Source organism: Nothobranchius furzeri, chromosome 5 (assembly GCF_043380555.1).
Source record: "Nothobranchius furzeri strain GRZ-AD chromosome 5, NfurGRZ-RIMD1, whole genome shotgun sequence".
Lineage (NCBI taxonomy): Eukaryota > Metazoa > Chordata > Actinopteri > Cyprinodontiformes > Nothobranchiidae > Nothobranchius > Nothobranchius furzeri.
Genome location: NC_091745.1, coordinates 11,225,468 through 11,238,226, shown reverse-complemented (window position 1 = coordinate 11,238,226; position 12,759 = coordinate 11,225,468). Strand labels below are relative to the sequence as shown.

At 43.4% G+C, this 12,759-nt stretch overlaps 1 protein-coding gene across 6 annotated transcripts in view; it reads left to right on the top strand.

The window, feature by feature from the left end:
* si:ch211-198m17.1 (mucin-13) overlaps positions 1–12,759 on the top strand; it is a 37,115-nt gene that overhangs the window by 23,003 nt on the left and 1,353 nt on the right. For 3 of the 6 annotated variants that reach the window (XM_015948815.3, XM_054740241.2, XM_054740242.2), the window contains exons 2-13: positions 1,846–2,676; positions 5,036–5,224; positions 6,369–6,467; positions 6,546–6,652; positions 6,736–6,794; positions 6,899–7,029; positions 7,107–7,241; positions 7,797–7,839; positions 7,913–7,950; positions 8,040–8,127; positions 12,249–12,438; positions 12,686–12,718. In XM_015948815.3, coding sequence (XP_015804301.3) covers positions 1,846–2,676; positions 5,036–5,224; positions 6,369–6,467; positions 6,546–6,652; positions 6,736–6,794; positions 6,899–7,029; positions 7,107–7,241; positions 7,797–7,839; positions 7,913–7,950; positions 8,040–8,127; positions 12,249–12,438; positions 12,686–12,718 — 1,943 coding nt within the window. The remainder of the gene's footprint in view (positions 1–1,845; positions 2,677–5,035; positions 5,225–6,368; positions 6,468–6,545; positions 6,653–6,735; positions 6,795–6,898; positions 7,030–7,106; positions 7,242–7,796; positions 7,840–7,912; positions 7,951–8,039; positions 8,128–12,248; positions 12,439–12,685; positions 12,719–12,759) is intronic. The other 3 variants (XM_015948816.3, XM_015948818.3, XM_015948817.3) reach the window with 3 other exon arrangements.

Below are 12,759 nucleotides of genomic sequence, written 5' to 3'. Positions count from 1 at the left end.
ATACCAGCCCAAACCAGTACTCCACCTCCACCTTGCTGGCGTCTGAGTCGGACTGGAGCTCTCTGCCCTTTACCAATCCAGCCACGGGCCCATCCATCTGGCCCATCAAGACTCACTCTCATTTCATCAGTCCAGAAAACCTTAGAAAAACCAGTCTTGAGATATTTCTTGGCCCAGTCTTGACGTTTCAGCTTGTGTGTCTTGTTCAGTGGTGGTCGTCTTTCAGCCTTTCTTACCTTGGCCATGGCTCTGAGTATTGCACACTTTGTGTTTTTGGGCACTCCAGTGATGTTGCAGCTCTGAAATAGGGCCAAACTGGTGGCAAGTGGCATCTTGGCAGCTGCACGCTTGACTTTTCTCAGTTCATGGGCAGTTATTTTGTGCCTTGTTTTGTCCACACGCTTCTTGCGACCCAGTTGACTATTTTGAATGAAACACTTGATTGTTCGATGATCACGCTTCAGAAGCTTTGCAATTTTAAGACTGCTGCATCCCTCTGCAAAATATCTCACTATTTTTGACTTTTCTGAGCCTGCCAAGTCCTTCTTTTGACCCATTTTGCCTAAGGAAAGGAAGTTGCCTTCTTCTTCTTCTGGTGTTTTATTGGCGGTTGGCAAACAACGAATGGTGCATTACCGCCACCAACTTGTGTGGAGTGTGGTCTGGAACAGCGCTCATAAAACAAAATCAAACAGGGGAAAGAAAGAAAAAAAATACATATATATATATACACAAACATACACACACATACATAAGGAAGTTGCCTAATAATTATGCACACCTGATATTGGGTGTTGATGTCATTAGACCACACCCCTTCACATTACAGTGATGCACATCACCTAATATGCTTAATTGGTAGTAGGCTCTCGAGCCTGTACAGCTTGGAGTAAGACAACATGCATGAAGAGGATGATGTGGACAAAATACTCATTTGCCTAATAATTCTGCACTCCCTGTAGTGCTGCCTTTGATGTGATCGACCATGACATTTTAATCTCCAAATTAATCAGTTATGGTTTTACCTCCTCTGCTATCAAGTGGTTGACAATTTGATAGTAGATAAATCTCTCAGTATCTCTCAGAATTGCTTTTACCATATGAACCCTCGCTGCCTCTGCGCTCCTCTAGCAGCCAGCTCCTGGCTATCCCTAAAGTCAGGACACATACTTATGGTGTGGCGTCTTTTCAGTTTTATGGCCTTCGCCTCTAGAACAGGCTGCTGGAGGACCTCAGGGCCGCAGAGACCGTTCATGTTTTGAAGAGCAGGCTCAAGACCCACTTTTTAGCTTAGCTTTTACATGATTATTATTTATTGTAGAAGATTACTTGCTTTGCGTATTTTAATTAATCATTGTTATGTGTGTGTGTGTGTGTGTGTGTGTGTGTAAAGCACTTTGAGTTGCATTCCTTGTAGGAAAAGCGCTTTATAAATAAAGTTTGATTTGATTTGAACAAAATCAAACATGTGAAAGGCCGCAGGTCTGCATGTTTCAGTTGTTCTGCTGCTCCGACACACCTGGTTTGCATCAGGCTTCTACAGAAGAGGTTTAGGGCATAAGTGTTGAATTGGATGTGTTGGAAGACAAAAGACTACATCCTGTAGGACAGGTACCCATGAGGACCTAAGTCTGAGTAAAGTGTTAAAAATTAGTTGTATGTGTTCTATTGGGTGTGTTAGACTGTTGTGACTGTGGTAGTAATTCACTGGACAGATGAATGAATGCCAACATTAAATAGTTCCTGTTGTGTTTGTCACATTGCAGATTTTGACCACTTGATATTTTTATATGAGTTGTGTCAAACGTTGAAGGGATAAAGAGCTGACTTCCTGTGCTTTTGTAGTTCTTACAGACACAACAATAACCACAGAAGAAAGTATGCTCCCCAGTTCTACAGCTTCTGATATCACAACCTCAAGCAGCGGTTACTCAGTCAGCACTTGGTCGACTACAGCAGTGGTTATTACAACCCCAGACTATCCAACAAATACATCCACAACCGTGATGACATCTACTGTAGGGACAACCGATGGCTCTACCACTGCTGCGAGCATCACCACAGGAAGTCCAACTGACACATCATCAGCTTCTACTTCTGCAACTGCATCGGCAGAAACAAGCACTGCACCTTCAACTACCCACACAACCACGACTAGCTCACCAGTCACAACCACAACTACAGAAACGTACACAAGCAACAGCGTTCCATCAAGTGGCTCAACTGCAAGTGTACCCACCACAACCATAGGCAGCACAACTACGAACAACCACACGACCAATACACAAGTCACATTTACGAGTGACCACACAACTGCAAATGCATCCACAAGTACCAGCTCAGTAATCACAAATACTAACAGCCCAGCTACAGCCACCACTGCACCCAGCAGTGGTGCAACTATAACTACCTCCGTTACACACACAGACAACCACTCCACTATGGCTGCAGCCACCACACAGCCAACCATCAGCACCACTCCAGAGTCCCTGCAAACCAGCTCAGAAACTGCTGCACTAACTACCACTAACCTTCCTGAGTCCACTGCGTTGACTGTCTCTCCATCCTCCATGGTCACGGCTAACACAGGACTCCCATCCTCTTCACCTTCCTCCACCGCCAGCTCCCCAGGTGATAGCACCATTCTCCCTGATGGAAACACCACCAGCCCTGGAGGTAAAACCAACCTCATGATTAACATTCGTGTGTTCTAAATCTAATCCAACAGCCAGGTGAGATGAATTTTAAGTAAATCAACTTTTGTAGAGTTTGAACCAATTTTTAGAAGCTCTGAGGAAATTGTAAATAATTTGATGACAGGACAATATTTGCATTTCATTGGCATAAACATAATTAACCCTTTGATGCATGAATTATGGAATCTTCAACCATGATTTTTTTAACATTTTTTTTCCATTCGTCTTTAGGTGTGAATGAAACAAAATTTCAACAAATATTTTTTTGTAAAATTTTATAATTTACAAATAATTTATTACATGTCCACTTCAGTGGAAAACGTGCATTCTGAGCATGAAATATGTTGGCTTGGCTTACTGAAGTCCAAACGGAGGGGCTCGAATGCAATAAAGTCTTCAACAGCTGTGCTTAATAGCAAAAACAAATAAATAACAATTTTGAGTACCTGTCCACTGTAGTGACCATTATGCATCAAAGGGTTAAAAGTTTTTGTCTGTAGCCATTAGACTTTGTCTTTTCTATTGGAACATATACCAGCCTATAGGGAGCCTAAGTCTCCCCCCTTTCCGGTCGGCTCATGGCATTCTTGGAAGAACGAACAAATGAATGCAAGTCAACGGGGCTAAAAGAGCTATTTTCTACTCCGCTTTGCCTTACGACCTGGATCACACATATGTTGTTCTGCAATTTCAATGAAAACTAGGGTGTTTTGACCACACCAGTCACGTACTTTAAGATTTATCAGCTTGTAAAAGTTTGTAATTAGCATGACTACAAATTAGATATCGGCACCTCGCATATGTGACATCACAACAGAATCTCCTCTCCTCTAGCGTAGCTTCTACTTACCACACGACCAGATTTATGGTGGCCTTTTTCCTCCTGAAGGAAAGATTTTTAAAGGGACTTTACGGAGTTTTGAATTTTTATGCTTGCGATTGCCCCCTCTGGCCAAAAGCGTAACGGCAGCTTCAATAGGAGGCTCGTGCACGAGGCGCGCATGCTGTACGTGCACACTCCTTAACGAAAATAACAGCTGAGACGAAGCTCTGTGAAGCTGATGGGGGTCAGCTTAACAGAGCTCTGAGAGCTGACAGTCCCTTGTGTGTGTGTGTGTGTGTGTGTGTGTGTGTGTGTGTGTGTGTGTGTGTGTGTGTGTGGCCCAGAGGACAGAGGGCAGGAGGACACGCAGCTAAGTAATTAAATAATTTGGTTCTGTACCTTTCTCTTCAGCACAGCCGACAAAGGTTTAAGATGGGTCAGTCCTCCTGCATGCTCAGATCATTCCCGTCCCTTGCTTGAAAAATTGTTCCAAAATGAAAGTTGAACTCACATCTTTTTTATCTGTGAATTCAATGCCGTTCGGCGAGTCTCAAATAAAAATGTGGGCATCTTACTGTAAAAAAATATACCATTAATGTAAAAAAGAAACTCTAAAAAAACTGTTCTCACGCATAATCGAACCTGGGTCTCCTGCACGAGAGTCCGACGTCTTACTAGATGAGCTAAACCACCACTGGCATTTCTGGTATCTGTAATATTTATATCCTTGATTACAGCAAAAACAACGTTCAAAGAACGGTTCGGAGCGAAAATGGCTATTTTGTTGCTAATTTGCAGGAAATATCTAGAAGAAAGTAGCTAAGGGTCCTCAGAAATGTAGCTAGGTTTGTCACTAGGCGTTAGGAACAGCGACAAAGTGGCACTACCTCACTCTCTGCTGCTAAAGCTACGGATAGCAAATGCTACGGGCTATGCCTGAGCGTGAACGCGCATGAAGCAGCCCGCTCGACCCGAGCAGCTCTCTTTTTCTGTGATTTTACAGAAAAACAGGCAATCACAGTAAAAATGCCAGGGCTCATTCTACATGACCAGGGCATTGCAGGAGAATGTATGAAGAAGAAATTTATCATTTCTATACATGTTTTGGCTGTCAAACTTCCATAATGCCCCTTTAAGTTTGCCGAACTTACAGCCAATTTCCCTCAGCTTTTCTCCTTGTCTGGTTCGATGACGTCACTTTTGTGATGCGCATTTGTAGTCCGGGACTTATTTTCACCAAAACCTAAAATAATGTTTCCCCCGTTCAAAAATAAACACGTTCTTGGTATCAAAATGCGTCTTTAAAATTCACAGACGTCATATGTGAACTCCTTGGTAAAAAAGAAGCGGAATTAGAAAATAGCGTTTTTAGCTCCGTTGACTTGCACTCATTTTTTCGTTCTTCCGAGGACCCATGGTCCGGAAGTAGGTGGGCATGACTTAGGCTCCCTGTAGCACTGATTCTGTTATTTTCTAAGCCATTTTTGGGCTCACTGTCTAATTTTTATTGATGTAGTGACCACCCAAACCACTACAAACATCACAATAACTGATACAACAGCAGCCACACCAAGCAGCACCACTATGACCCAGCACACCATCACAACTGGGACCACCATGGCTGTCACCACCTTACGACCAACAAATACCACCACCATCATTACTCCATCTACAGCAGCTCCATCCACTCTGAGCCCAGTCTTAGGTTTGTACCACTTTGTTTTTGACAAGCTGATGCTTTCTTTAGGTCCAGAAAGAAATGTTTTAGCTGATTCAAACAAAAAACAACATAATACTTGTATTACCCACATGTGATTCCATTAGTGGCAAGAGTCAATGGATTCAGCTTCTGTTACTGATCATATAGCAACAGTTTGAGCCAGGAAGCAAACAATCATGTTAGCTTGTTTTCTTAGCGCTCCAAAACGAACAAGATCTTCTATTTTTAAATATATTTTTGTGCAGGTGGAAATAACACATTTAAGTCATTGTTTTCTATTCTTTACTCGGTCATCAGCAGAGACAAAAGTAAGAGTATAAACTAATATTAATAATAATAATAATACATTTTATTTAAAAGCGCCTTTCAGAACACCCAAAGTCACTTGACAGAAAATACATTAAAACAGCAATAAAACGCAAAGAAGAGAAACAAAGAGAGAAACAGTTCAATAAAATCAGAGGTCGTAGGCAGATTTAAACATGTGTGTTTTGAGTCTGGTTTTGAAAAGGGTGAAACTGTCGATGTTCCTGATGTCTGGGGGGAGTAAGTTCCGGAGACGGGGAGCAGTGTGGCTGAAAGCTCTGCTCCCCATGGTGGTGAGACGGGCAGAAGGAACAGCAAGATGGATGGAGGAAGAAGATCTGAGAGAACGGGAGGGGGTGTGAATACTTATAAGGTCTGAGATATATGGAGGAGAGAGGTTATGGATTGCTTTGAAGGTATGGAGGAGAATTTTGAAGATGGACCTGAATTTAACTGGGAGCCAGTGAAGCTGCTGGAGAACCGGGGTGATGTGGTGAAAGGAAGGGGTTCTGGTGATAATACGGGCTGCTGAATTCTGGACCGGTTGCAGTTTATGAAGTAGTTTGTTGGGGAGACCATAAAGAAGTGAATTGCAATGATCGAAACGGGAGGCGACGAGGCTGTGGACGAGAATGGCGGCAGCGTGAGGGGTAAGGGAGGGGCGGAGACGGTTTATGGAACGAAAATGGAAATATGCTGACCGAATTATGTTATTAGTGTGAGCTTGAAAAGAAAGTGAGCTGTCGAGGATGTTAGAGCATTAAGAATTAGTGCTGAAAGCTTGTGCTAAAGCTGGTGTTTTATTTCTGTATTCTGTTATCAGTGTGTCCTGCTGTCCCATGTCCTGCTGTAAGCATCTGTCTGAATGGTACTTGCCAGTGTCTCTCTGGCAGCTACATGGAGAACAACATCTGTAAACCTGGTGAGATTATTAACATTTGTAATGTGTTACTGATAAAACCGGTGTAGCGAGGCTGAGTCTGCTGTTTTGTCTTTTCAGCACAAGTGTTTCCAGGCAATCTTCACTTAAAGTTGAAGTTTGAAATGGAAATGAGCGACCGGTCCTCCAGTGTTTTTCAGAATACATCCTCCCAGATCTCAGCAGCAGTAAGTTGTGAGGTCCGGACCGAGTTGAGCTGCTCTTATAGATGCTCCAGTCTCACTCGTTAAATCATGTTTATTCTCTGTAGCTCAGAGACATCCTTAAAAGTGAGGTGGGGTATATACGCTCAGACGTTGTTCAACTTAAGTAAGTTTTCTCAGTTTTTTTATTTTTATTTTTTTTGCTGCTGTACAATTCAGTTCTGAGCTACAAATGTGGCCCAGCTCAGTTGGTGATCTCTATTTCTCCAGACCTGGAAGTGTGATAGCAACTGTGAATAACATCTTTGAAGACACTTCTGCCACTCAGCAATCTGTTGATCAGATCATTAAGAGCAGTTTAAACAACACAAGTGAAATTCTGAGGAACGCCGTCTACACAGGCGAGAACCAACTCGGCACGATCCAGTGGGTCAGATTAGATTATTTCTCTTAGGTGTTTGTTTATGATCTGTTTTAGGCACAAATCTGTGTGAGATGCAGCCATTACCATGTGATAGTGCCACCACACGCTGCACAAACAACAACGGCCGAAGTGTTTGCTCCTGTAGCGACGGCTACATCTCCATGGTCTACTCAAACACCAGCTGCAAAGGTAACTGCTGATGTATGCTAAAGTGTGTGTTGCTGTGTTCTTTCACAGGAATAAAATTTCATATGGCTGTGAGATATTTCCAGCTGATCTACAGTCATAAAAACTGTAACAAGACCTTCTTATCCTCACTCAAGTGTGGGAATGAGGGGCAGAAACAACAGGGAGCGGGACTCACAGACGAGGTCAAGAGCTGTAGCCTTTTCTCTATGCTGACCTTTGACCCTTTCTCCATTTATCTCTCCAATCTATTTCTTGTTAACTGGGATGTTACCTTGGAGACATGCAGAGGAATCACAGCTTTGCCTCTTGAGTGCACGGCTGTGACCATGACGATCAGCTGTAGGAAAAGCCATTAAAGAATACACTGCAAGCTGATTCTGCACACGGCTCCTCTCCCTAGAGAGGCATATTGTACTGTTGTGTGTTTGTTAGTAATCGTCTTTGTGCCGCCTCCATGTGGAGAGACGTGCACTCAGGCGTAGCGATTCTAAAACTGTAGCCTGTTCTGTTCTCATTGAACCAAACACAGTGTTAATGAGTTGTTTCTTTTTGCAGCCTGTCCTAGTGGGCAGCGTGCAGTGGGGGCTTCCTGCCAACCGTGAGTTCACTTGTGTGTTGATGGGTTTCTAGCTCCCTCTAGTGGACTAATCTTTACTCATTTTATCTCCTAGCTGTCCTTTTGGGTATGCTGGCTTCAACTGCAATGACTGTAAGTGACTTGACTCTATCTGATCTGACAGTCAGACATGTTTTGTTGTGCAGAACTCTAAATGTTTGTTTGACTCTCTCTCTCTACAGCGTCTCTGCTGGCAGTAGTGGTGGTCTCCTGCGTACTGGGAGGGATTCTGCTCATCCTTATTCTGGTGTTGCTCTTTCAGTGCTGCTGGTGAGAATCGCCACTAATCCTCCCCATTTTTCCAACTTACAGCTAACTTTCCTTTATTTCACACCCTTCTGCTTAAACGTTTGCCATTCAAAAGGTTATTTCCTAAAGAAAGAATAAAAAAGAGTTTAATGCAATTTACAAAGATTTTTATCAAGCATGATGGCCGGAGCTGCTAAAAGAGGCTTTTTGAGGAGCTGTGCTATGTGGACAGCTCTTGATTGGAGTCATTTTCATCCTCCAACAGGATAATGTCCTTAAACACTCCTTCAATATCTGTATCGTAAGGAATTATGTTAAAAAAAAAAACATTCAGCTACATTTCTGACCAGATTAAGACTCCCATCAAACTTGTCCATTTTGTGGGAGATGCTCTAGGAATTTTAGAGTGAAATCCCATCAGATTACATGTTTAGAGCAGGGTTGTTCAAAGTGGCCTATTACTTTCAGATCATACTAAAGATATTTGTCCTCAAATCCTGCATTTAGATGCACATTTGATGCTCCAATCAACCAATCAATCAATCGGCCAACCAAAGTTAGTTTATGGAGTGCTTTACCCAGCCAAAAGAGGCGACCAAAGGGCTTCACAGTAAGACACTAAAACCTGTTTACCAAAAAAAGCAGTAGAAATGAATATAAAAACATAAAAGAGCTCAGTTTGACCATAAGTCAAAAGGGTTTGGCATCTCCAGGGATTTATTCTTGTGATTTTTATCTTGAAAGACCATTTCTTCCTCTTCTACAAGCCCGATGGTAAAGGTATGTTTCAGACCTAATTTTACAGAGGGACTGATCTGTAGTGGTATGTAGATCAGGGGGAAGTTTGTTCCACAGCTTTGCGGTCGCCACAGCAAAAGAGCGACCACCTCACTCGCTGTCTGGATCTTCATCTGAGGATATCTAGGAACGGTTGACCTGACGACCTTGATACTCCGTTTTGCGTTTGTAATGATAAAATGTCGGTGATGTAAGAGGGAGTAGTGGCGTGAGTACTTTGAAACATGAACATCAACATTTTGATCTGTATTCTAAAACTCACAGAAAGCCAGTGGAGTGAAGACTGAACAGGTGTAAAGTGCATTCTTCCGGCTCTTGGAGGGTGCAGACGCTTTTTTTCCTCCTCTCCTCCATATCTTATCCTCAAGGCCTTTGTCTGTCTGTGTGTGCTGGGTGCACGACTGCTTCTGCATTTTTCTGGAAACTGAAATTCACTTAAATGAACCTTGTCAGTTGGTCTCTCAATGCGATTGATACAATTTTTTCAACAATGAGAACGGGAGAAGGGGCTCCCGGATACCCCACCGGGACAGACCCAGTTGGACACATCATGGACTCCTGGAAACAGTGGAACTTGATCTGTCTATCTCAGTTGTCTGTGGGGGACTTTGAAGACGTGTGGATATTCGTGGTGTTGGTGTCAGGTGTCCTGCTCATTGGCCTTGGAGGCTGCCTGGCTTACCGGAAAATTAACGAGCTGTTGAGGAATATTGGCCTGATCCCGGAGCTCAGAGATGGTTTGCACCGCGCTGTGAATTCACAGACTCACATAATTGTCGAGATGAATCGTAAGCTTGGGACTTTGGCCGAGATTCATTATTGGCACAAAAGATGCCATCAAGGAGAGAGTGGACGAATCAGCACGGATTGGGATAGATTAATGTCCATTATTGGGATTTTGAGAGGTTGAGGACCAACAAACTGTAAGACAGAGAGGAAATGATCTCTGTCTGGCCCCAAAACAATTTCTAATCGGAATCTGGCGTCCTTGAGCCTGCAAGGCTACAACGAAAACTTCCCCCTCAGAAGATTTGAGGAATGTGCCATCGCTTTGGCAATAGGGCTGCAACAAACGATTATTTGGATAATCGATTAATCGGATGGGGTCTCGACACGATTAATCGATTAATCGGATTACATAGGGACATTTTTAAAAACTGCCAGGGAAACGTTATTTTTCTCCTTCCTTCACTTTATTAAACACAACATTATTAGAAAACAGTTCAATAGCAGAAAAACAACATGCCATCACCTAAATTGTCTTATAAGGCGTATAGACAGAGACCCTAAGCTACATCTATCTGTGACCTAAAATGCTTGGTCCAAGTTAAACAGCTTAAAGAGCAAGTCAACCCCTACCAGAGTCTAACTCCACTCCCGCTTCATGTTTGAAAAATGCAACACATGCTGTTGCCTGGCAGACCGAGAGGGCGGAGCCGCTAACAAATACACACACACTCAGGCTCACGACAGCATTGTGACATCATAATGTACCAGTTTACATCATAGCATACTTCTTAGCCAATAGCGGTGGCAGATTTAAATTAAAATACAGTGCAGAGTTTTTACCTGACAACGGCACAACACTGCCAGTTTTAGGCAGAATATTTAAATTTTAACTAAGATGCACTGAAGTGCCAAATTATTGACGACACGTGTCTGCAGCACGATTAGACACTCGTTTATTTAGTTTATCAGCAAAAAAAAGTTTATTTGGGGGTGACTTGCTCTTTAAGGGCAATTCTCATCTGTTTTGTTTGATCTCATCTGTAGACATTATAATTGGGGATGTCAAACAACTAATTTTTAAATGTAATTAAACATAGGCTGTGAATTAATCAAAATTAATCACTATTTCCAAAAATGACTGAAAAATACCAAATAAAACAAAAGTAAATGAATGCCATCCTCCTTGCGATGATGCCCTGGGCAACTGCCATAAAGTCACATCAAGAAATGCTGCTGATCATTCCAATGATCCCAAATAGACTCACATTAGGCCACATGAAAGCAACTGAACCCAAAAATATATTAACCAGTATATAACTGCACTCTCACACAACACGCCTGCAGCAACAGTTAGGACTCCTCCCTCCCTTTTAAAAGCGTTTTTGCTTCTGAGGACATTGTGGTTGTAAAACCACATGTTAGTAGTCTGGCCCCGGTGTGATCAACCAGTTTCTGCGGGAATGTGACGGCGGAACCGGTTCGCAGCGGCGCGAGTCCCCCCCCCGACTATCAAATAGCGTCGCGCTTACAATTTTATAGACTTTTTTTACGAGCTTAGGGCATGTCTAGCCTGTGTAATAATCTGGGGCTTGGGTGAATCACTTTTGAAAAGTTTTTAACTTACCCGGACACCGAGCTCTCTCCTTCCTCGCTGATGATTCTGACATGCTTGCGTTTAAGACGCTGCATCATCTCCGTAGTATCCCCGTGCCATGCTAAGTCTGACCTACAAACGTTGCATGTCTTCGCCTGATTTAACTGAAAATGCTCCCAAACTTTAGAAGTTTTAACTTTTTTGGGGTCTCGCTGCTTCTGCCATGTTCCTCTTACAAACACCTGCCGGCTCTCCACCGGTCTGCGCGCAACGGCGGGCGGGAGGGGAGGGGGCTTTTGGAAGAGTTGCGCAACACAACGAATCGATGACGCAATTCGTTGCCAACGCTTTTAGTAATCGATTTTCATCGAATTCATCGATTCGTTGTTGCAGCCCTATTTGGCAACACAACTCTGTCTCCTTTCCCAGCCTGGACAGGACTGCGGGAAGGCAGCTGAAACGTTCCAGGGTCACTGCAACCCTCCAACCCTCAATGCTCCTCCCCCTATCCACACTGAGGTGACATGCACTGCTTATTGTGGCTGCAGGAACTGAAGTGGGGATAGTCCCAACCCACCACCCCACCTAGTGGGCACTTATGTTGTTTGATGTCTGAAGTCTGTTGCATATCTCTGTCAGAGGTGTTTTTTTGCAGAGCAAAGCTGCCCTCCTGGTGGAGGGTAACTCTGAAGTGCCTTTTTTTCCCTCCAGCTGAACCAATCCTCATGTAACCCCTCTTATCTCTATTAAGGTAGCGCGACTCAGGGTTGCGAATAATCACAGTCACCAATTCTTGTCATGTGTCTTGCCCATGTGTGTCTGATCTCTGAAATGTGTGTACTGAAACTCTAATTTCTCTCTGGGATTAATAAAGTATCTTTGATTGATTGATTGAGTATTAATCAGCAAACCAGCTTTACTCCATTTTTAGAGCAGCAGGATGCAAAATTTGGTTCCGATTCAGAAAAGTAAAGCCAGTTTGGTCTGTGAACCTGTGCACACATTTTCTATCCTCTGTCAGCAGCAGATGCCTAGGGAGACATCCCAGCTACACCACCAGTCCGTACTCAGATGATCTAAATAAGACCTGGGCTATCGACATCACCCCCATCCCTCGTGCCACCACCAACCTCGATGCAGCTGATGCCATGGAGATGTCAGAAAAGGACGGCTCTTACACTGTGGAGAAAAAGTCTCAAACAAATGGCATGGTAGGCTCTGACACTTGCTCCATCTTCACTGAACTCACTCATTAACATAATCACACAGCTAGGTTTTTCACCTGCAAATCGACACGTCCGACTCTAATTTCCTGCATTACTTTAGAAGATTGATCCATCATAAAGACTCCACTCAGCTGTTTGTTTGACCAATCATTCAGAATTCAAACACGGTGCTGCTAGCCTTAGCCCCCACCCCTGCTCCCTGCTTTGCCTGACTCACAGTGTGTTGCTTTAGGGGTCTCCGCTGAAGGCAACAGGATGGAAGAAGGTAAGGCCTGGCTTTGCATGTAGACTCTGATTTGCCCCTGA